The sequence below is a fragment of the Lissotriton helveticus genome, chromosome 10 (genome assembly GCF_964261635.1).
Source record: "Lissotriton helveticus chromosome 10, aLisHel1.1, whole genome shotgun sequence".
Classification (NCBI taxonomy): domain Eukaryota; kingdom Metazoa; phylum Chordata; class Amphibia; order Caudata; family Salamandridae; genus Lissotriton; species Lissotriton helveticus.
Window position 1 is genome coordinate 425,187,496 of NC_136071.1, and position 25,585 is coordinate 425,213,080.

Below are 25,585 nucleotides of genomic sequence, written 5' to 3' on the forward strand. Positions count from 1 at the left end.
AGTTTTGTGTTTGTGTCTGTTTTCGACATGGTGCTGCAGCACCCATATACTGCCAGCGTTCACGCCATGGCTGATGTTGGTCCCTGGAAGTGGAAAGTAGATATCGATGAATAACAAAAGGAGCACACCCTGCTGTTCACGAACATTCTGACGTCGCTGTTGTGAACCTGGCCCTGTGTATGGCTGCACTAGCGCTCCGCCAACACAGTCCGACCCTTTTCCACCCCGAAAATTACTTAAACGCCACAAAAAAAACAACCTAAACAGTAATATTTCAGACCACGCAAAAAAATTAACACCATGAAGTCCAGGATACAAGAACGGTGTGTCCACAAGTGGCCATTGTCAAAAAAGGAGGTGGGGGTGGGTGTTAGCATTGCGGTCTGGAGGTGGCATACGGAATTGGTATTGAAAAAAATGATGGTATTGAAAAAATTGATCCACAGGAAAAAACGCACAATTGGCACAATTCTGTGGTGCAACACTGCCACTCTGGTTACAGAGGCTAAAACAACTGCCCAGCGTATAATCCCACATAGGAGAGTCTCCAGTTACAGACGCAGGGGGTGATCTCCAGAATAAAAAAAGAAACGCGTCGTGAGGAAGAGATGGCACACTGCACGCAATTAAAACAAGTGCGAGCGGAGCGGACGAAAACTGTAGTTAGGGGCCGCTACTTCGAGACTACACGGAAGTCACCATAGGCTCAACAGCCAACAGAAGCAAGATAAAACAGCAATGCCACAGGTAAACCAATCGCAAGCGGAAAAACAAATTACATGGAGTTTTAGCCAACATACAGATTACTTTATGTGTGATCCGGTTACTACAGCTCCATTAGCCTGTTAGATGCTGTACAAATATTTTTGTAAACAAGTGCTTGCCCATCTTCAAGAGTGGATAGAGGAACAGGTAGTGCTATCTGAATTTCAGGTGGGTTTTAGAAGTTTAGTTAGAACTGTAATACCAGTTCTTTCGCTTTACATGTATTTACTGGAAGACATTGGCAAACGTTATGTTGCCTTTATTACTTTATGAGTCGTTTTTGACCAGAGCCAAACTCTGAAAGATCTTTGATGAAATGGGTTTGGCTGCTAACCTTTTGAATACACTGGTTTGGCTCCTCACAGAAAACCTTGCACAAGTGAGGTGTGGCGAATACGGGCAACTGACAGACCCCTTTAGTGTACAACGTGTTGTCAGACATGGCTGTGTCTTGGCCTCTACACTTTTTTCATTGAACGTTAATGGGATGGTAAAATACCTAAACAAGGATGGGTGTGATTCCCAAAAGGTGGGTGGTCAGAGGGTGCCAGCCCTTCTCTTTGCCGACGATACCCTGCTGCTCCCAAAATCTTCCCAGGGTCTTCAGCAGCTTTTAAATCCTTTTAACTTGTTTTGTATGGAGAGGGGCCTGGAACTCAACAGATCAAAACAAAAAATGGTCTTTAGCCCGGCCGTTCAAAAGTGTCTCAAGAAGCAAATGACAGTGGATAGCCAAACAATTGATCAAGTGCCTTGTTTTGATTATCTTGGAGTGAGACTTACACCAAACCTAAACTGGAGCCTGCAACTTCAGAAATCCACTCTGTTTTAATCCGGCACACAGCTTGTATACCCAAAATCCACAGAAAAGCAACTTCTAGGGAGTGATGCACCGGCCTTGGAAATCTACAATATAAAGGCCTTGGGTGCAGCCTTGTATGGCAGAGTAATTTGGGGATGTGTGAGTATTCAAATTCAAACTACGGCAGAAAACAGGTTTTTTAAAAATCGTTTTTGAGACTGCCTGGAAGTATCCAAGGGCCATATGTATCAAAATGTTGTTTTGAGATTCTCAAATTGCGATTTTCAGCGAATCGCAAATTGAGAATCGTAAACTGCTATGTATGTGGGATTTAATGATAATTTTGCGAATCCCACATATTCCTTGTTTGCGAATCGCAAATTGAGATTCGCAAATAAGGAATGCCTTCCCATTCATTCCCCATGGCTAGGAGGCCCATAGGAATGAATGGGAAGGCATTCTCAATTTGGGATTAGGAATTAGAGAATCGCAAATTGAGAATGCAATTTAAAGGGAGCCAGGGTGTCAAAAGGACCTGTTGCACCCCTGAAATATGTATGTGTGCGCATGTGGCGCACATACATGCCCTAAGGGCATGTATGTACCCCACATGGCACTTTGAAAAATGCACAATTGTGCATTTTTCAAAGAAATCGCAAATTACCACCAACTTGAAGTTAGTGGTAATTTTTGCGATTCCTTACGGCCAAATCGCACTTTTTCTGTGCTTCCTACATTGCATTTAAGGAATCGCAATTCGTTAAATGCAATCGGAAAATAGCGAGTAGTTTTCTTTCTCATACATTGCACACAGCTAAATTGCGATCGCGAACGCTGAAATTCTGCTCAACCATATTTGTGGCATGTAGAGAGCAGACAATAGTTTTAAAATCTATTTGAACATTTTCTGGTATTGAGTCTTGAATGATTAGTAGCTACATACTGAGAATGGAAAAGAGCTAGAACACAGAAGTAATACAAAATGATCTCCATGGCAATTCATGTAAGGTTAACCTTGTGCTTAGTTCTTGAAGAACAAGTTACTTACCCTCAGTAATGTTCTCTCTTGTAAAGACTCTATCTAACCTTACCTTCTGATTATTCCTCAGGCTTCATTCCTCAGGCTTCAGACTGGATTAATAAACTTTTGGAAAGTACCTCTGTGTGCCAGTACATGCGCAATGCAGCTCCACACAGACGTCGTTCTACTTGGAAAGTACATGTGAGGCCTATTCAGGCCCCACTCCCATGCTCCTATGGGACAAGTTACTTACCTTTGGTAACACCTTATCTGGTAGAGACATGATCTAGCCGCAGATGCATTACCTTTGAACTTCCAGGCGTCAGATTGGATCTGGAAGATTTTTCTTAGCAGTACTCCTGCGCGCCGGTAGGTGGCGCCAGTCGACTCAGTGTGACGTCGTGTTGTGATGTCTGCGTCGTCAATATAACCGCCACTCCAGGGCGCTGATGTCAGTTCTTTTCACGACTTTCCACGCCAGATGCGCGGCGCCATGAAGTGACTGACCATGGTGTGTCAAAAAATGAAAATCTAGGGCACTGAAAGGGAACGTCCCTTCCACTTAAACCTAATTCCGAAGATGATGGGTGGGTCGGTAAGAAATCTGCGGCTAGATCATGTCTCCACCAGATAAGGCGTTACTGAAGGTAAGTAACTTGTGCATCGGATAGAGACATCTAGCCGCAGATTCTTTACCTTTGAACAGATACCCAAGCAATACCATCCCCGGAGGAGGGATTGCGGAACGTCTTAGACCAGAAAATCCTGCAACACAGATCGACCAAACAGGCCTTCTCTGCAAACCTGGGAATCCAGCAAGTAGTGTACGGCGAACGTGAGCAGAGATGCATACATGGCAGCTTGGAAGATATCGGAAATGGGAACACCACGTTGGAGAGCCGTGGTGGCCACTTTTGCCGTGGTGGAATGGGCCCTAAGCCCTTTAGGGTGATCCTTCTTCACTAAGGCGTAACAAACTTTTATACAGAGGATAAACCATTGGGAAATACTTCTCTTCTGGACAGCATAGCTTCTCTTTGCACCCGCGTACCCTATAAAGAGTTGGTCATCCAACCAGAACTCTTTGGTTCAATCAAGGTGGAACGATAACGCTCTTTTTGGTTCCAGACGGTGGAGACTCTCCTCCTCTTTGAAAGGATGCGGAGGTAGCCCCTTCAAAAATCTCTGCACTATAGGAGATTTGAATAAGGATGGCTTATCAGGCAGCCGAAAACACGAAGAAAGGGCCAAAAGGTAGCCCTCCAGAGTGCCCAGAGCAGAGCCCTGTTGGGCCAAATGAACTTGAGATAATGGAGCAGATAAGGGGTCGATAGGTCTGTCTGTATAATTTTTATAAAATTTGTTCCATCAGCAGGCGTATACTGATTTTGTGGAGCGACATCTGGCTGCCAAAATACCCTCACAGACTTCAGGAGGTGGGTCAAAAGCTGTCAACTGTTGCTGCTCAATCTCCATGCAAAGAGGCGGAGAGTGGGCGGACAGGTTCGGGTGGAAAACGCCCCCCTGCTGCTGTGACAAAAGATCCTCCCGAAGAGGCCGCCCGGAGGATCGATGCTCATGTCTAGAAGCTTGGGATACGAAACTCTACGTGCCCAGTCTGGAGCCACTTGAATAACTTGTGTCCGGTCGCTCCTGGTCTTCTTGAGCACTCTGGGCAGGAGTGGTATTGGCGGAAAGGCGTATAGGAGGCCTGAACTCCACTTGAGACGAAAAGAGTCGCTGAGCGAGCGCCGCTTTGGAAACGTCAGGGTGCAAAACCGCTGACTCTGCACGTTCTCTTCAGAGGCGAACAGATCTAACCAAGGCTCTCCCTACTGCTGAAAGAGACCTTGTGCCACCTCCGGATGGAGACACCATTCATGATCCGCAAGGCACCTTCGGCTGAGCTTGTCCGCCCTGGGGTTCAGGGAACCAGCCAGGTGTTGAACCACCAGGGAAATTCCCTATTGTCCCAGCCAAGTTCAGAGGCGCAGAGCCTCTTGACAGAGGGTCCACGAACCCACGCAACCATGTTTATTGCAGTACCACATGACGGTAGTGTTGTCTGTGAACACCTGAATGAGCTTTCCCTTTTTTACAGTAAAAAGGTTTTTAGTACCAGCTGGATCGCCCGCAGCTCCAACAGATTGATAGGGAGCTTGGCATCTGCCAGAGACAGAGTCCTTTGATCTCCACCTCTCCCAGATGGCCGCTTCATCCCAGAAGGGATGCGTCCATCACTACTATAAGGTCTGGGTGGGTAAGGGAGAGGGGTCTGCCCTGGAATCAATAGCGGTTCGTTAGCCACCACTACAGGTCGTTCTCAGTTTCCTCCGATATCTGAACCAGGTTGGTGAGATTTCCTCGATGATGTATCCATTGGAACTTTAGGTCCCACTGCAGAGCCCACATTTGCCACCATGTGTGGGTCACAAGCAGGATGCAGGAGGCCATGAGGCCCAATAGCCTCAGAGTCATTCTCACCGAGATCCAGGAAAGAGGCTGAAACATCGGTATCATAGCCTGAATATCCTGGACTCCTCGCTCGGGAGGATAGGCCCGAAACTACACCGTGTCCAGAATTGCTCCACTGAATCGGAGCGTCTGGGAGGGAGTCAGGTGTGTCTTTGGCATGTTGATAGTGAACCCCAGCGAATGCAGGAGAATCGCGGTAGTCTGGAGGTGGGAGACAACTGTTTGGGGCAAGCCCGCCTTCAACAACCAGTCTTCGAGGTAGGGAAAGACTGGAACCCCTGATCCCCGCAGATGGGCTGTGACCACCGCCATCAACTTCGTGAACACCCGAGGGGCACTGGTGAGGCCGAAGGGTAGCACTGTAAACTGAAAGTGCTTGTGGGCAACTATAAACCGCAGGTAGCGCCGATGGACAGGCAGGGGGGATATGAAAATAGGCGTCCTGCAAAGACCAGCGCTACCATCCAGTCTTCCGGGTCCAAGGTAGATAGGACCTGAGCCAGGGGGCATTTTGAATTTCTCCTTTTTCAGGAAGTAGTTGAGGGTTCTGAGGTCTAGAATAGGATGAAGGCCTCTGTCCTTCTTCGGGACCAAAATGTAGCGGAAATAGCAACCACTGTCTACTTCTGGCCCAGGAACCCTCTCTATAGCCCCCTTGGCCGAAAGAGCTTTGACTTCCACGTGGAGTAAGGCAAGGTGATCCTCTGTCAGCTGATCGTGTACTGGACACATAGGTGGAGGGGTAGTCTCGAAGGGGAGGGAAAAGCCTTTTTGACAATTTACAAAACCCACCTCTCCGATATTATGTCTCGCCAGTGGTGGAGGTGATGGCGTATCCTGCCAACGACTGGATGAGAGTAATCTTGGAGGATCGGACTGCCAGGTGTTGAACCACCAAGGACATGCCCTGATGGTCCAGCCACTTCCAGAGACGAAGGGCCTCCTTACAGAAGGTCCACGACTCCACACTGCCCTGTTTGTCGCCTCTGATCTCCGCCACTCCCATGTGGCCGCCCCATCCTATGGTTGACACATTTGTCACCACTGTGAAATCTGGTTGGGGAAAATAGAGGAATCTGCCATTGACACAATCCTGGTTTGTGAGCCACATCTGCAACTGGTGCGCAGTCCCCGCCGAGATCTGGAAGACATTGGACGGATTCCTCTGATGCTGCGCCCACTTGAACATCAAGTCCCACTGCAGAGCCCGCATATGCCATGATCCACCAGCAGGATGCAGTAGGCCATGAGGCTCAGCAGCCTCAGGGTCATTCTCACCGAAATCCGGAATAGAGGCTGAAACATCGATATCACAGCCCAAATTTCCTGGACTCGCTATTCAGGAGGATAGGCCCGAAACTGCGCTGTGTCCAGAATCACTCTGATGAAAAGGAGCTTCTGAGAAGGGTTCAGGTGCAACTTCGGCACGTTGACTGTGAACCCCAGCAACTGCAGGAGGTCCGCTATAGTCTGGAGGTGAGCGACAACAGCCTGGGGCGAGCTCGCCTTCAACAATCAGTCGTTGAGATAGGGGAAGACTGGAACCCCTGATCTGCGCAGATGAGCTGCGACCAACGCCATCACCTTCGTGAACACCTGAGGGGCGCCAGTAAGGCCAAAGGGGAGCACAGTAACCTGAAAATGCTAGTGGCCTACCGTGAACCGTAGGTAACGCCTGTGGGCCGGCAGGACAGGGATGTGAAAATAAGCGCCCTGCTAGTCCACCGCTCCCATCCGGTCTCCAGGGTTGAGGGCAGACAGGACCTGAGCCAATGTCAACATTTTGAACTTCTCCTAACGGATGAAGTGATTGACGTCCCTAAGGTCTGAGATGGGACGCAGGCCTTTGTCCTTCTTGGGCATCAGAAAGTAGTGGAAGTAGCAGCCACAACCTACTTCTGGCACAGGGACTTGCTCGATGGCTCCCTTGGCCAAGAGAGCCACAACTTCCTGACGGAGAAGGGCCAAGTGATCCTCCAACATGCGATGGAGTGTAGGTGACATGGAGGGAAGGGTAGTCTTGAAGGGGAGTGAGTAGCCCCTTTAGAATATCTGCAAATCCCACCTGTCTGACGTGATGTTGGGCCAGTGGGGGAGCTTATGGCGGATCCTGCTGTCCACTGGCAACTGGTGGCACTGAAAGGTCAGACTAGGAATGTTTGGAGGCTGCTGCAGAGGGAGCACCAGTGGACTGGCCCTCCCACTGGCCCCCAGACCCATGGCGATGGGTGCCACGTCCCCGCAGAGGCTGGACAGCTAAAGCACGCCTGTGGCTTTGGGCAGAACATGGTGGGCACCCCTTCCGTAGCCACGAAAGGGGCGAAAAGCAGACTGAGCGGGGCGAGAGGTGGTAGCGAGGCCCAAGGATCTGGCCATAGCCCTAGAATTCTTGAAGGGCTGGAGCGCATTGTCCGCCTTGTCGCCACACAAGCAACGGCCATCAAAGGGCATGTCCAAATGAGTCGACTGGACATTGCCCGAGAAGCTACTGGACCTCAGCCAGGCGAGCGTCTCAGGGCTACCGATGTTGAAATCGTCCTGCCTAGCGAGTCGGCGGTGTCCAGCCCACAGCAAACGGTGAACTTTGCTGCGTCCCTCTCTTCAGCGACCGCACGGGAGAGTATGGCCCGGGCCTGCTCCGGGCACTGTGGCAGCACCTGCGCAACTGTGTCCCACACAGAGTGTGTGCTAAGGGCCCAAAAAACATGTGGTGTTCACCGACCACAGTCCTAACCTGGCAGAAGAAAACATCTTCTTTCCAAAATGATACAGCTTGTTGGAGTCCCTATCAGGCGGAGCAGTAGGGAGCGTTCCTTTGGATGATGAGGCTTGGACCACCAAGCTCTCAGGGGTAGGGTGTTGGGAGAGAAAAGTGGGGTCACCCGGGGCCGGGCAATCATCCTATCCACAGGAGCCCCTGTGCTGGGCTTGGACCAGGTGCCCACAAGGATATCTGTGAGGGCCTCATTGAACGGCAGCAGGGGCTCCAAAGAGAGTGCTGCTGGTTAAAGCACTTCAGCCAGGAGGCTAGTCCTGACTGCTACCATATGTATCTCAAGGCCCAAGGCATCAGCAGCCCCAAGCAACACCACAGCGTAGGAGGCTCCCTCCTCTGTAGCCACGGTAGGGGGAGAAAGCATACCAAAGTTTGGGGAGGTATCCAGACCACTGGCATCGCCCAGTTCCTCTCTCTAGTCCGGCTCTTCCAACTGGTCTGCTAGGGGGTCAATAGCGGAGATGGAGTGGAGGGCTTCAAAAAAGCTACGAAGTTGGGCTGGGGTAGCCCCGGCTCCCGGGAAGGGAGGGAAGCTCGGAGCCGACCCAACAGGCTCCGTGGACTCCCTTCCACATCTTGCGTCGCGTCGGAAGACGGACAGGGAGAAGGTGGAGAGCGACAGTGCTTCTTGGCCTTCTTGTTGTGCTTCGACTTACCTGAAGACCTCGAAGAGGAGTGATGGTGGTAACTCAGCGACCTCCCTCTCGACCGGGAGCTCGACCGGGAGCTCGAGCGGCGTGGAGCTGACTGCCGGGCCGTGAGAAGCTTTTGGGACTGCTCCTGCAAAGACTCGGGTTCATGGCCCGGCAGTCGGAGCACGACTTTGGGTCATGATCACGCTCCAGGCACCAGAGGCACACAAGATGTGGGTCCCTGACCAACATCAACTTGTGACAGGAGTCAAAAGGTTTGAATCTGGTCCGTCAATGTGACATCCCTGCAGCAGAAGTCGAACGACTCGAAAAAAAAAAGTCGACAAAAAGTCAAAAAAAGGCTAGTCAAAAAAGACTAAGGGTACCGCTCTCTCCGGATCAGCACTAGCTCACGCGGAAAAAGAAAGAACTGACGTCAGCGCGCAGGGGCAGCGTCTAAGTAGATACAGCGACATCATTCCGGCGATCACGATGCCAACGCCGAACGCAGATTTGACTGACGCCACCTACCGATGTGCAGGGGTACTGCTGAAGAAAAATTCTCCGGATCCAGTCTGACGCCTGGGGGTAATTCTAAGGTAAGGAATCCATAACTAAGAGTCTCTTTGAGATCAGTTCTTTAATGCAACAGCATGTATTTAGAGGGTCCGACCAAAACTGTCAGGTTTCTCAGCCAGTTTGGGAGGGAAGGACAAAATAAAAACAACATTTCTGTTACATATTAATGGGAGCTGCTCAGCAACTTCATAATGCCCTACTTGCTACAATGTCTGTAAATTACGAATACGAACAGAGCTAGAAAGGCCATTAGAAATGTATAACGTCTGCTCTGGATATGAGAACATTGTCCAATACACGCAGCAATATGCAAATGATTAAGCTTCGTTTTAACGGCAGGGCATACCAGGGCAAGAATAACTCCACGAGATGTTATAGTTGTTGTAAAATTCTTTATTTCACCAAATTAAGTCTTAAAAAGACATCAAAAATATTTTCCAAACTGGCCAAAGGCAATTCACATAATTGTCCGTGTTTCACCTCGACCACAACCCTTTATTCTGAATCAGCAAATCCTTGAGATGTTGGTGCACATAGCAGTTCTAGAGATCCAAACTGGTATGTCTTCTCACTTATGAAGAAGGCCCACTGTCTTTCTGCCAATAGCAAGACATAACATGGCACTGCTTTAATTTACAGATAGCGAAATCTGCACTGTTTGGGAGGACCTGGCAAGTGCCATCATCTTGCTACAACCCACAGGAATGTGCGTTCGGTGTATCCTTTCCAGTTTTGTGCATCATCTGTACATAATCCAGAGCTGGTAAACCCCACCTCACTCGCACCCTTCAACAGACACAAAGACCCTTAAACACGAAGGGCTTCAGACATGGTGCTGGAACACAGCTGCTCGGGCCCAGTGTGAAGTTTAGAACCGTCACACCAATCCATGAACACATTTCCATGAGGGGGGCTGGTAGGAAATTGAAGAGGCAACCTTCTCTACTTCTTCAAAATGTAGTGTGCACTTAGGCTTTGGTAGAATTATCCCCTGAGACGCTCTACACCCTGATGTGGAAATATCTGTCCAGAGCCGTGTATGGTTCCTTGCTTACCACAGAATTCATGCAAAGTAAAGAGGCACTTCCTTTTGTCACAGCTCACTTGACACTCACACAGCAGGAACTCATTTTGTTCGAAAGGCATCTTATCACACCAGGGAATGTTCAACAACAGTTCCAGAGACATGGAACATAATAGTTGTTCTGTTACTTATAAATGAGGACATGCATACATTCGTTTTTAAGCGTATGCTGGAGATGTGTCCTTTGTTCATACTTTGTGCAATGTGTGCTTTTGGTACCGCAAGTGTTTTTGTCACTCCGCCCTCACGCTCACACTCAATACAAGAGTACTTCCAAGCAAAAGACTATTAAATTACAGCATTAGAAATGTACATCCCAACTGCATACACACAGAAAAATTGCTTTCTACAAAAATCATGTTTTATGGAGGAAGAGAATGTTTGAACAAGTACCAATGAAGTAAAAGAAATTAAAAAGGGCCGAACAACTGTTTCATTTGCAGAACACATTTGTTCAGAGAATGCTGTGAATCAGTATACGCTACATAAAAGAATAAGCCTCCTTCCTGCTCCACAGCATCTTTTAGCTTATGGATTAGGTTTCATGTCCCATGATGGGCTCTTGTGGTAACTGGTAGCACGATTTGTGTCCATTCGACTGCAAAGAACACAATTATAACGCAATATTGTGCTTCTCACACAATGTGTTCTAGCGTCACCACATCACACTCTGTCATGGTTATGGCTTTACTCCAGTACTGGCAGCAGGAGAGGTAAACACCGCGCACAAGGCTGCGGCAAGTCAGACTCACAGCCAATGATGGCGACTTAGCTGCAGAAACTAATGGCGAAGAAAGCTTCATCCAGAAAGAAATTGAATATAGATCTAGGAAAAGGGCAGTACAAATGGGATTTACTCATGCATGAAAACAAGGGGCCCGATTCACAGAATGAACTTAAGACTAAATCCTAAACTTACTACTATTTGGTATTCATAGAATGCACTTACTACTTTCGGGATTCACAGAATAAACTTACTACTTTCGGTATTCACAGAATAGATTTAACACTACTAACTTTACGTCTGCACTCGGGCCGGAAATTCCAGCCCGGAGGCGGAGTTTCCGGCCCGTAAGTGGAGCTTCCGGCGTGGGGGTGGAGCTTCTGGCCTGGAGGCGGAGCTTGCGGCTTGGAGGCGGAGCTTCCGACTCGGAAGTGGGGATTTAGGCAGGCCAGAAGCTCCGCCCCTAAGCTGGAAGCTCCACCTCTGGGCCGTAAACTCCGCCTCCGGGCCGGAATTTCCGGCCCGAGTGCGGACGTAAAGTTAGTAGTCTTAAATCTATTCTGTGAATACCGAAAGTAGTAAATTCATTCTGTGAATCCCGAAAGTAGTAAGTTCACTCTGTGAATCCCGTAAGTAGTAAGTGCATTCTGTGAATACCAAATAATAGTAAGTTTAGGATTTAGTCTTAAGTTCATTCTGTGAATCGGGCCCAAGGTCACTCTATAACCATGTATACGGTACAAACACGAAGTAATAAACTAATCTTGGACGATGGCGCTCACTCATCCCACTGACAGGCTCCGTGGCGAATCATTCATCCTTACACCAGGAAGAACTTCGTATGATTGGGAACTGTGTATCTCCCAGACCACCGTTCTGTAATATAGTTCTTCCGGATTGTCCCTTCTTCAGCCATAAGCAATCACCCGAAAATGGGCCACAAATCACATTATTATAGGCAACCGCACCCACATTTTGACGGCATGGGTACTCCACATTTTGTAAACTGAATACCCTGCCCCTTTGGCACACACATCTGCATTGCTGTTCTCCCAACAAAGTTCTACGCACAGCAGTAAATAAACAAGCACTTGGACACACAAAACCACCCTTAGAAAGATTATTTTACTCGTTAAAAAAAATTAGGTTTGCAAAAGCAATCCCAATAAGTAAAATTATCAGAATTGTGTGCAGTGGAGTCCCTTAAACGTCTTTACAAATAGGATGTAAAGTCATTCTTAGCTGCAGCTGAACACGTCTTCTGGGAGTTTAGTGCAAATACCACGTGGCAAAGGGTAGCAATATTACTATTAAAAGCAGAGCCTTCAACTCCTACTATTTGTTGCTGTGTCTATAGGCTGTTCAGGATCTCCCAAATATAAGCTTCCTGCCTTGTTCCCCTAATTTTTCGCAACAACAAATGTAAATTCTTTATTTTTAAGTGAAGAATTATTGTTTTTATAAGAAATTTGGATACTGTCGATGATCAACTTTCGCAGTAGCAGGATATGTGATGTCAGGTGCCCACTACCTGAGAAATCAGGACCTTGGAGAGGGTTTCTCCATCTTCCCATTCAATATCCAGCAGATGACGGCAGGGCTGCCAACAGAGCGGAGAGTAACAGGAGTGGAACATTTTTTCAAAGGGGAACTGACAGTGCAGTGAAGAACCGTAGGCATTTCAGCTTCAAAATGATGCATGGTAGAACTTCTAACCCGCAATCTATAAAGCTGAAGAGATATGGGATGGGAATGCGTAGCCAAAGGAGTCAGAGAGACTTGGGTGGGTGTAGAACACGTTTTTGGACAAATACTTTTCCAAGTTGAATGGGCTTTGGTACAGTTCCACCATGCTGATCTATTCAGACTCTGCTGTACCTCATTTTCAGCCAGACATCTCGCTGTCTGGCGAGTTGCCTAATACAATATTTTTCAATGTACCAGGGGTCAGACAACATATTTGCAGATCAACTTGTGTATCCTTCCATAAACGTGCTGGCTTCAAATTACAATTCATAGGACTCAACCAGATAACAAGCTTTTAAACAAAATGGAGGCCTATCTCCCAATTCTTCCAGGTTACACAAATTCACACTTCTTTAAATCCAAATTAACAGATCACCCACAATGCTTTACATAATTTAAGACTGGAAGAAGACCATAAGTGTTTTTTCTTACGACTAGAAAATTATTTCGTTTTGTTCAAAATGTTCTCGGAGCTTCTCAAATAAGGTCAGAATAAAGGGAGAAGCAGGCACCCAGGTGCTATGAGGAAGGTCGGTAAGTAAATCAACAAAGTATATAATATGGTCCAAAAAAAATTTCTTTCCATATGCAATCTAAATTGACAACCCAGAGCAAAGAACTACAGACACAAAATGTGGAAATGGCTACTCGCACTGACCATGGGCCCTGGCTGGGAACAGTGCTCTTATACACGCCTGTTGAGAGGAGGCACTGCGATAAGCAGCTCTACCTTAGGGTTGTATCAAACAAGATCATCCTCGCCAAAGCGCCAAATTTCCAGGGACAAAAAGAAACTGAATATGCTGTACTTAGCTATGCTATTTTTTAGGTGGAGCGGAGGTACTCATCTAGCTAATGCAATCACTTTGCGCTAAGAGAGATCTTGGATTATCTGGTGTAAGATCCCACAGAACCATGAAACTGTTTATTTAGTGAACAGGTTCGTTTTTCAGTGCACAATCTGGGAGCCTTTGACTGGCCAATCTGGAAGCCTCTTGATGTGTCTGCACAGTTAAGTGTTTTCTGCTATTCGGAGGTCGCACGTCGGTCTCTTATGAGTGCAAAGCATGGACACTTGACAGTGCAGAACCCGAGGCCGTGCTATTAGTGCAAAACCTGGGTGCTTCCCACAGCACAAATGTTGGACATCATGTATGGGTGTCTCCTGCGGTTTCATCTCCCTAAAAAGTCCAGCTATCTAAACATAACAGGAACAGAAGCCAACCTGATGTAGCTATAGAGTCACGTGACCAACTGTCTGGAATGTCAGAAACACCGAATACAAGTGCATGTGTACCAGGACAAGCCTGAACAAGACAATTTAATGCGTAGGTGATTTTCTCGAGGGCTGGGCTCATTTTAAAAACGTACTCTATCTACAACCAGGTGGACATGACTACATTTGGGCATTGATCGTGTGCTCTTCTGTGCTGTGTGCTTTGTATTTCCAGAGACGCTGCTTTCACACACACAAACAGCCACCACACGGAGTACACAGCAATCCCTACAAAAACACATATACATTGTCGCTGCATGCGCAGTTATTAAGCGCATACAGAAACGGTGGGTATACCCACAGACATAGCGCCAACACATGTGCACATTCAGGGAGCACTGTAGTCACTCACTGGATGCACACACCAAGTATTTCTATTTACATACACACACAGACTGCCAGCATGCATTCATAGCTACAGGTCTACCACACCTTCAGGCATAACCCAAACAGCCATTAAAAACATGACTGTACCACTACAGGAACAGCGTGCGTAGAGAGACGCGTTTTTTATTCTTCCCCAAGGGGGAAACACACATTCAACTGCGAACATGGGCATTGGTAACCCCCAGCAACTGTGCAGGGAGGCACTGCCGTACAGCAGCCACTGAGTACACGGCCTCACCCTCCATGCACACATTTAGCCACCGAATGTGGATGCATGCATAAACCCACCCAGCTACCACAAGCAAATATTGTCACTCACTCCACATACACATCAATTGGCAATAGCACACACAGCCACCGTGAACAGCTGCCACAACACATAAATACATCATGTTGCTACTATGACATAAGGGGCAGCTGGTCGTTGCAGACAGACCTACTGTAAACAAATCCCCCACACCCCACACACACAAAGCGACAATTACCTACTGACACAAAACAGACATTTTGTTAATTGCCTCTTTCATATTACAACAGGAAGGAACATTTGCTTTGAACACGCCACCCCTTCCAGAATAAACATGGCTTCTATACACAGCTTGTGGCGCTTGATATGCAGCAGGTGTAGCCACCTGCTCCTGTTTCCGGTCTGGTTCCTTTCATGAGATGGTCACAGCTTTCTCTGCTGTCCGCCTGCTGACTTCAAGTTATCTGTAACACACAAATGAGGACAACAGTTAGCACTGAAGCCACGCGACAAGCCATCGAGACAAAACAGGGGGCTTACGCAAGAAAAGAGGGCAACGTAAAGGACTACCACCGGGTTAGAAGTCAAGACAGTGTAACAGCGTATAGTATAGAACTAAAGCTAAAAAACACATGAACAGTCGAAGGGAAAGTAATGAAGTGAAAAGACCGACATGAAATATTTGTGCTTCGGTGTTTGGGCAAGATGGAGCGTGGTTGGGGTTGAAAAAAGCAGAAGGCAGAAGGGACAAATCAACCCTCCAATAAGTCCTTAAAGACTGGATGAGCCTTTGCAGTCTGCTGTGTTTGCCCACTGGTCTCGCCGGATTATCGGTTTGGATTGCTGATTACCGGTTTGGATTGCTGATTGCCGGTTTGCGGGGTAAACAGAAGAACTCCATTTCCCTGCATCCCTTGCGGCACGCATGCCGCCGACATTGAGGTGAGCGCCAGGAGGCGCTTAAATAACGGCCAAGGCTCCCACAGCCCGTATGCGCCCCTCGGCGACAGGAGAAGGCAGGGCTGGGCCATCCCTCTTGGTTGTGTCAAAGGATTTCAAGTAAGAGACTGGTAAGGCGTTATTTCAACTGTATAATTGGTCCAAAATGGGTAGGAGGAAGCAACCACAATCGCTGGGGAAGTCACACTCTGATAACATGCCGATTACGAAATATCTAAAATCAGCAGTGGGAATGATTGACAATGAGATCGTCCTTGTGAAGGAACATTTGGCAGTGACTAAGACTGTGTTAGATGCTGCTCTGCTGGTCTCGGCACCGGTACCAAAGCAAGTCAAGACCTAATAATACATGAGACAATAAATAGTGAGAAGGCGCTAGAGTCTGAGATAGCGCCAGTGGGTAATACTGCAAATAAAAAGGACATGCCAAATAGTAGGGACAATCCATGCAGCGTAACATCACCAGTAGAGATTTCAGAACTATCCGATAATACAACTCTAGTCTCCCCACCAGCAAAAAAAAGCTAAACGACTGCCAAAAACGAAGAAAAGTTCTGAGGAAAGCCAGGTTATGAAACCCAGACCAAAACAGAAGGTAAAGAAAGGTGGCAAACCCGAAGGAACGCCAAAGGGAGAGACTAATGCAATTGAGAGTCTACAAGGGAAGCATAACTTTGAGATATGATTTTAAAAAGTACATTCAAAATTGGACAGTATTGAACGTCGTGTTATGTCTGAGATAAAACTGGTCCAGAAAGATGTAAGTTTTTTAGCAGACTTGGTGTCGGGACTATTTGCCTCAAAAAATCAGAGATTACCAACTTCAGATGATAACCCACTAATCAGGCAAAAGGAGGATGGTGGTACCACAGTTATTACCCAAATTAAACAAGGAATGGTTCCTACCAAGCTTCCATCAAGGGACAGCATGCCATCTATCCAAACCCAAAGGTCGGCTACTGATCTCAAAACTCCTCCTAAGGTAACAAAAGAAATTTATAAAATGGAGAAACCAAATAGGACTATGAATTTAGGCAACACTTCAGATGGTCCTTTACATCTTCTCCCTCCATCATTCTTAAAAATGTGCCCAGGTTGGTAAATAAGATCCATGAATCCTATGAGAAACAAGAAAATCAAGTGACACACTGGCTTACTGTAAATATGAATACCGACATCAATGTATTACAACAAAACATTATAATGTTGAGGCGAGTGAGCTGGGTGGGTAGCTCTGGGAAACAATGTGCAGGACACTGTGTAGTGGTGAACTTTAGTAGTAGAAATTTGGTAGAAGACTTGATGGAGATATTTGCAAATAATGCTATGAAAATGAATTCTAATATGATGGAATGTATAAGTGCTGTCCCACTGGGCTATTTTTATAGGCCAAATTATGTCAATACAAAGGCAAATAGTTTTAATTTGCGCAGACCGATTTTAAATATCCCTACTTACAATAGGTATGAATTGCTTAGATCTTGTAGTGAGATTGATTGATTCAGGGAAAATGAAGAAATTGTTTCTGATAGATTGCTAGAGCACAATCCCACTGCAAATGAGCTTGATGTTAATGTAAAGGTAAATAAGTTAGATGGCTGTTTGAGCGCACAAATACCTATTGAGGACCGATGCGATATGGTAGTCCACATTAAGGATAACGTTTCTAACAGCTCTGCAAACAAGTTAGATGGTGTTTTGTGCTCCCAATTATTTAGTGACGACCAACACAAACTAATAGCTGATAATAAAGATAATACCTTAGGTACCCTCACTTGGGATATGGAAGATGTGGTTTTGAGCTGTCACAAGCCCATAGGTCCTCGAATATTATGTCTTGGAACGTAGCAGGAATTAAAATAAGATAAATAATGATGAAGGTGTGCTGTAATTATGATACAGGAAACATGGAATACTGAGCTCTTTTTTATAAATGGTTTTAAAGTAATTTGCACTAATGCCAGTCCCTCAAGAAGAGGGAAGCAAAAGGAGTCTTAGCAACGTAAATAGCAGTTACTGCGCCCCTGCTAGTGAAGGATGTTAATATCAAGTCACAATATTACCAGCTGATACACCTACATTCGGAAGGGAAACAGACAATTGTTTTGATTAATTTTTATAATCATATTTTCAATAGTACTAGATCAAGGGTAATCAAAGCCCTAGATGTTGATCTAGATCACGTTGTAAAGGAATTGGGAGGGGAGTATATACTTATCTGGGGAAGTGATTTCAATTGTGAAATTTGGGATATTTTAGTGGGAGAGCAATGTGGTTTTAGCAACTGTTTTGGTGATCGAATCCCTAATTAACGAAAATCTGCTTAATGACCATCATCCATTAATACAGACGCTGAGACTTGGCCTGGCTCATCAACCCAGGGGTAAGACTACACATACAGACATAAAACTCCAAGGAAATAATGGAGTATCCATTAAATGGTTAGGTGTAGATCCAACCATTTTTTTGTATAATTTAGGAGGGAAAAAACAAAGAGATATTGCCACCTGTATGAATAGCTCCTCTATAGATATGTTAATTATAAATGCCTTCTGCAATATTATTACCGAAATAGCGAGCGATTTAACCCTGAAAAAGAAGATAACGGTACGTGATAATAACCCTAGATGGTTCAACAGAGAATGCTCAAGGCTAAACAGGGATTTAAAAACAGCCCTAAATTAAAACCAAAGGACTGTGCCAAAATAAGCACCCTGAGGAAAATGATAAAAGAACTTTAAATCAAAGGAAAAGTGAAATCTGGGAGGATGCTTGTGTGACTCTAATTCAGGCCGCTGAAACTAGAAATGCGGCTATATTCTGGCATACATTGACCACCCTTTATTTAAAGATAATACAACATCGAAAATAGAAATTGCTGTACCCCCAGAATATTGGATCACACATTTTGAGTGTATTTTTAAACCAGATACTGCTAGTTTAACTACAATAAATAATAGCAATTTCATATTAGTTGAACCTGAAAAATCTTTGCCAATTACATCACTGGAAATTAAAACCACCCTACAAAAAAAAAGTGCTAGTGGGAAAGCCGCAGGACCAGATGGGGTACCCATTGATGTCTTTAAAAGTGACAAGGATTTTTGGTCCCCCATTTTATTAAAAGTCTTTAATGCTGCTATAGGGGGGGTCCTACCTGCATCATGGGCACAAAGTATCATTGTACCCATCTTTAAAAAGGGAGACAGAGGGAAGGCAAATTGCTACCGCTCCATATCCCTTCTGGAATCAACGTCAAAGTTAATGGGAAGGATTCTCCTAGGGAGGTTGGAAGAATGGGTTAATAAGAATAATATTCTCTCAGAAGCCAAGTATGGGTTCAGACGAGGAATTGGAATGGTAGAACAGTGTTTAAATTTGGAGCTCCTAATAGGAAAATATACTCTAGCTAGGGAGGGGGTTCTAAATCTTTGTTTTGTAGACCTCACAAGTGCGTTCAACCTCGTTAATCACGCTGTGGCAAACCGTAAAAGAGTTAGGAGCACCAAATGATATCATTATATATTTATCCCAGATTTATACCTTTTTAACTTCAAGAGTACGATTCGGAACAAAGGGTAAATGTACACAGGATTTTAGGGTTACAAGAGGAATACGCCAAGGTTGTGTACTGGGCCACTGCTGTTCTCTTTATAGATCAATAATGTGGACCCTTTTTTAAAGAAGCAAAATGAAGACAGCCCAAAAGTAGGTAGTCATACTACGCTAGAATTACTCTATGCCGATGACGCTGTCCTTTCATCAAGGACAGCGAATGGACTACAATGTCTAATTGAGAAATTTGCTCAGTAGATGTCAGAAAAGGATTCACAGCTAAACCGTATTAACACTTTTGTCATGACATGTGGAAACATCAAACTGAAGCATAGACAACACCATGTGGGAGGAGTAGTTTTAGTAGAGTCCCAACTTTTTCTTATTTGGGCCTTCTTTTTAATAGAAAGGGTAGCTGGAAACCTCACATTGAATCATGTAATTTGAAATTTTTAAAAATCACTGAGGGAATCTTTAGATTTTCAGCTAAATTGGGAAATAAACCTGCATGGGAAATACTCACTTTGTACAGAACTAAGTGTGTGACTGGTGTTTGTTATGGGGCTGCAATATGGGGGAGAGCAAACATGACGACCCGAGAAATACAAGAAAAAATGTTTTTTAAAAGAGTGCTGGTGGTTCCAAAATCAACAGCTAATTATATTGTACACAAAGAATTGTCTGCATCATACATAAGTGATACCATCAGTATAGCAGGACTCACATTCTGGCGAGGTCTGTGGGTGAAAGAAGAGACACAATTCACCAAGGATCTAACAAAGGACTGCCTGGCCCTTGATCATTGGAAAAAAATCCCATGGCTAGAGTATATTCACAACTTACTAACATATTGTACAATAGACTATGAAATGGGACCAGGTATCTATCCAAAACATTAGTAAAAATGATTTGAAGTTAAAATATATTTCTGCCAGGGACTGTGATAGAACTGACGATGCTAGACAAAAACATAGTGTTACTATCTATTGTGAAATCCCCTCTGTGCTGGGTATACAGTCATATCTTACAATGGTAAGAAATACCCAACACAGATTTTATCTAACAAGGCTTAGATTTGGCACATTACATTATATAACCGCATTCTTTGATGAAGAAAAGTAGTCTTATAATTAGGCTTTCCTGTTTTCAGTTTCTATTTTTGGTAAATTCTGGTGGTGTTTTTTCAGTGTTTTCCCGTGATTTCAATACCTCAAAAAAACAGTGCTTTTCAGTGGTTACACATTATCGCGCCATAAAAAACACCTGAAACAGTGTTTTACCGGTGTTTATAGAACGCTTTGCTTTAATTATTGCTTGCTCTCTTCGTTGATGCATGGTATATAGACAGTGCCCATACAGTGCATATGAGGTCCAAATACATTTTTACAAGTCGAACTTATTGTAGTACACTATACAATATTTCTTCAGTGAGTCTTTGGTCATTAGTGCTCTCTCTTTCCTTTCCATATAAGCTTTTATTTGTTAAAAGGCCCTCTCGACATTGGCACTTGAGACTGGCAATGCCAAAACAGCCAGTACACAATTTGCCAACTCTGGCCACTGACGTAGCTTTCTATGCCAATACTGGTGCACCTAAAGGTTAAGATTCTCTGGTACAGGTTCTGCAACATGCGGAGAACTGGGTGCATACTTTAACTTTAGCTTTAAACAAGGATTCAGAAGGGTCTAGCAATCAATACCAATTCAGAAATAACTTGAAGCCCTGCCCCTGTTTCCCACTGGCTCGCGTCATCGTTTATGGTAAACAGTGGCGCGTGATTAGAAAAAAGGCTTCTTGGTGACAGCCTTGTCCACTTTTAGGACGGCCCATATGGACAGGCCGAAGCCATCTTTGTTTGGCGTGACGTTGCACGTCAGAGGAGGAGCCCTAAAAGAATTCACTTTGAAATGCATATTTCACTTCTTTACTTCTAATTAAGGATGAAAAAGGAAAATACAGAACTTCGCGCAGGGTATACACAATGAACGACACAACACATGCGGGTACAGATATAGCACGACCCCTGAATGTCTTGGGCACCAACACCTTCTGGACCGACTGTTTTTGGTTTTACTGGTATAGACAAACTTAGCATGCGGGCTGTTAATAGCTCAACCTACTCGGCGTTAAGACAGGTTAATAGTTTTCAATTTGGCTCCTTTTCACTTTCCTTGCTTTTAATCGCTAGACAGGTAATTAGAATAAGATATCTGCGTGTTGCTAGTAATAATGCATTCATGTTGTTTGCATTTGATATTAAAATCATAGCCCATTGTCTTTTACACTATACAAAAGAGCTACAACAGATAAACCATGCTACAGTAAATGGGCTTCTAATCTGTGAAGTACATAGCTACTTAAGTATCGGGTCTGGGAAAAAGCATGGCTGTTAAAGTTGTCATGAGGGTCTTCTTACTTGGAAAACGAATTTTAGAAACAATTGGCATCGGGAATCCACTGCATGCACTGGATAGCACTCCAAACCCCGAAGAGCACTGCATGGCAAACTGAAAACAAGCATTGGCTTAGCCGATAGGTGTACTTTTTTGAGTGCTTGATTTCAGGGTGCTGTGGGCCGCCTCTGCCACGCTTGTTTTAATGTGCCTTGCTTTTTGTCTATTAAACAAAGGTCTGCTGTATATAAGTTTGGCGCTTACTTTCCCTCCATGTTAAACAACAGTAGATGTTTCAGCACCCAGGCTAATGTGCTGCATAGCTAAATACATATACGGGCCCCAAAAGTGAGACCGATTGCATTGCAAATGCTGGTTTTACAGGTTTACGAATGCTACAAATCACCAACACAACATTAGAGCTGTTTTCTTTGTGAACAGATTACACATCAAAATATCCAAAAGTTCCCCGCTAACTTCCCAAAGACTACATTCTGTAATTGACAGTGCTTGAAAGAAGTTGCAGGCCTCAACTGCATAAATCTTACAAGTCATAGTTGCCTGTGTTTTTGACTACGATAAAATCCAAGTTGCCTAAACGACCCCTTCACAAATGTCCAAGGTGGTGCTGAACCCTTCAATTCACTCCCGGAGTGGTAATTTCCTTCTCCTGCAGCCACCTCTTCTGGTTGTCTTCCGTTCAGACCCTTAATGTTGTCAGAGTGCACATCTGTCATGCCACAACTATGTCACCGATGACCACTCTTAGACAAGCTCTGAGCATGTTCCCAGTTTACCCAATTCTTGCCAAACTACCCCCACCTTTGTTAACAAACAGCGCACATTTCTCACTGACTGTGGACTTGCACAAGTTGAGAAGAATTGATGTATCTCTAAACGGAAGACTGCAGCTAACGGGAGGGCTTTTTATGAAAATTAAAACAAAACTCTTACATTTTAAATTCGAGGTGTGTGAAGTTCTGTGAAAATACCAAACTTTGTAATCTCACATATCTGCGAAATGTGTTACCGTTGTAAACTTTGCAAGCTTTAAACAGCTGCGGAAATGTCTGTCCAACAAAAGTTTGTTTAATTACTTTGGCACTGCGAAGAGGTTAACCCCTTCTGCGCCATACATTGTTCACTGTATAATCACAGAACGGATCTGTGATTATATAGCGAATAATGTATGAAGCAGTCTCGCGTTTGTATTCCCAACAAAAAAGCACGCACATGTGAATTAGGAAAAAAAATGAATGACCTTTGTTTTTTAGCGGAGTGCTCGATCTCTAGCTGTTCTCCATGTACGAGTGTAGCTGCAGGGGCTCTAAGAAGGGACGAAATAACAACAAAGCCTCGTTCTGTAAATGGTCTTTTTAAAGACCTGTTAAGTACTTGGTGCAGCCGCAATAAAACAGAAGGCAGACCACAACATTTCCCCCCCCCCCACGCGAGCCAGGCAGGGGGCCGGGTGTTGCTCTGGCCATCCGGCCATTCACACCTCGGCTCCCCAGTGCAGTAACAGTGTTTTTTTTCCCCTGACACCTCTGCGCCGGGCCACCACAGGCAGGCCAATTGTTTCAAATGCTTTGGCTCCATCAAGTGGCAGAACAACTATGAAATTCAGTGACACTCGGTTTTAACCATGTCAGCTGATTTTCATCCTGTAGGGTACTCTCGGTCAGAGTCGGTTTAAATCGAATTACGAACAGCCTACTTATAATTTACCAAATTGCCCATGTAATGGAAAGAACCCCCTAGTCCACACTACATTTTATATTATTCTGCACCTTGTATAGCGATATTCGGAAATCTGTTTTAAAACCAATTTTCCTAACTAATAGGCTTTATGATTATAAAAATGCTTTTAACTTTCCATGTAGCCTGGATAACATTAAGACCGTATACAGGGAGGAGGAGCTTCGCGCGCATCCGAGATGGCCGCGTGAGCACAGGGCTCCCGAGACCCTCGCCACCTTCCGCATCTATCCTGAATTTTATCCTGACCAAGAAGACGGGTTATTGAAGACGCAACCCAGCTGATATAATAGCTGCTTTCAAAAATCGATTTGGGCTCCGGGAACCGCAACTACGATACTTTGAACTTTTGTGGCCTGCTCCACGGAGCTACCCGGGGCTCGAGTCATCATGGTGCCCAGGCAGTAGTTGAACAACAACGACCTGCGGGGCTCTGTTCATAACCTTGGAGTTAAGTTTCGGTTTAGTTTTTGGTTCCTCGGCCTCCTCCGATCGCAAGATCGCTCTGGTAGCCCTGGGATGCAGCCGGACTCCGCAACTTCACCGTGTGCCAACTGCTGAGTGTTTTTGGTTGTGGTGCTATCCTGCTGAAATTCGCTTTTGGAGATCCCGGTGGGTGATTCGTGTGGAGCCATTTTTACCAGGTCTCAAAGGCCACTCTGGGGCGCAACACCCACTATGGCGGGCAAACCCGATAGCGAGAAACGAAAGACCAAGAACATTCACCGGGGGGGGGGGGGTACCATTCAATCGAATGTTATGGATCGCTATACCCATCCTAAAGGGTCCCCCGGTGGGGCGAGTAGGTCTCTGGAATAGGCAGGTGACGGCTTAGCCGCGGCGGATGATTTGACTCTACAGGATGTCATGGGCGCCATTGCTAGCATGAAGACCTCCATTTGCCAGCAATATGAGGCTCTGGCCCTCAAGCTTGACACTGTGGCAATCAACGTCAATTTGATCAGAGTGGACTTATCAAAGACTAACGAAAAGGTCAAATCCTTAGATTTGAAGACCTCCAGCCTTACGACTGATGTGTCCGATTTACAGATGGAGGTTCGCAACCTACGATCCTCCAATGATCTCTTTGCTCGTTGGCTGGAGGATTTTGAAAGTCGGGCCAGACGCAATAACGTACGTATTATTGGGGTCCCTGAAAAATCGGAAGAACCTGCTGCAGATCTCCTTGTGGAGGACCTCATCCTCAATCATCTCGCCCCCAAAGGCCTGAGCAACTTCTTTGCGGAGGAACGCGCACACAGAGTACCGGGGGGGAAGCCGAAGCAGGGTGCCCCTCCGCGGCCTATCATCGCCAGGATTTTCAACTTCAGGGATAGAGACGCTATCTTGCAGGCATCACGGGTGGGAGGCCCCACGAAGTTCGAAAACACTACGGTGAGCTTCTACCCAGACTTCACCCAGTTCGTTCAGAAGCAAAGGAGGGGGTTTCAGGGGGTGAAGCGACGACTGAGGGACATGGGTATGAAATACGCGATGCTCTTCCCAACTCGGCTGCGTGTTGAATACGAGGATCGGACGTTTTTCTTTGACCGCCCTGAGAGAGTGAGTGACTGGCTTGATACCTTGCCTACGCAGCGTGATCGCATGGAACATTCTGGAGGAGCTGAAGGTGGCCCATTGGAGCAGGAATGAGAAATGGTTGCTGGTTTCCGGACGTTGTACATAACTTGCAGTTGTGGTTCGATGACTTTTACACTTGCGTTACTTATGGTGGTATACCCAGGGGTGGCGGGGGGAGTGGGACTCTTTCCTCCTCCGGGTTTCTTTTTAGGTCTCGCCTAGACGAAAGCAAAGCAAAGCTTTGCTGTCTAGGGCGAGACAACTTATGTAGTTACTTTTGGGGGAATGTGGACAGCAGAGTTCCACGCGCTTTTCCTGGCCGAGATTTAACCTCGGGAGCGCGCACGTCGCCGTGCCTCATATTCCCATTCGCAAACAAAGCCACTCTCACGCATGCACACATACACACACTGCATACACACACGCACCCCCCCTTAAACAGACACACGCTGCATACACACACGCACCCCCCTTAAACAGACACACGCACGCACCCACGCACAGACACACTCAAACAGACACACGCGCGTACACCCCCACCCTCAACCCCACTCACCGGGCTCCTCTCCCCTTACGCATGGGAAGGCACTGTGGAGCTCTGTGCCAGAAGGAGCGCTGTCTGAAATCACCGCCGCCTCCCACAGCGGCATTGTAGGGAAATTAAAAGTTGCCTCCCCGTAAACACCGCCGCAGCCCGGGAACCTCGGGAGCCTCAGAAATCCCAAGCGCAGCTCCTCTGACGTCAGACGAGGAGCCGCGCTGGGATTGGTGCCGGTGGGGCCGTTGCCTAGAAACGGAAGACTCGTTGACGCCGGGCGGGAGG

The 25,585-nt window shown here is 46.0% G+C and overlaps 1 protein-coding gene and 1 long non-coding RNA gene across 7 annotated transcripts in view; one reads left to right on the forward strand and one right to left on the reverse strand.

Moving 5' to 3' along the window:
- Positions 1-11,964: 11,964 nt before the first annotated feature.
- The window catches only part of UBN1 (ubinuclein 1), an 810,192-nt gene continuing 796,571 nt past the window's right edge, over positions 11,965-25,585 (reverse strand). For all 6 annotated transcript variants that reach the window (XM_078662914.1, XM_078662913.1, XM_078662915.1 and 3 more), the window contains one exon: positions 11,965-14,978. In XM_078662914.1, the coding sequence (XP_078519040.1) occupies positions 14,938-14,978 (41 nt within the window). In that variant the 3' untranslated portion in view covers positions 11,965-14,937. The remainder of the gene's footprint in view (positions 14,979-25,585) is intronic.
- Positions 15,050-25,585, forward strand: part of LOC144784250 (uncharacterized) — a 497,620-nt gene continuing 487,084 nt past the window's right edge. The window contains exon 1 of the long non-coding RNA XR_013601622.1: positions 15,050-15,584. This is a non-coding gene — a long non-coding RNA (uncharacterized LOC144784250). The remainder of the gene's footprint in view (positions 15,585-25,585) is intronic.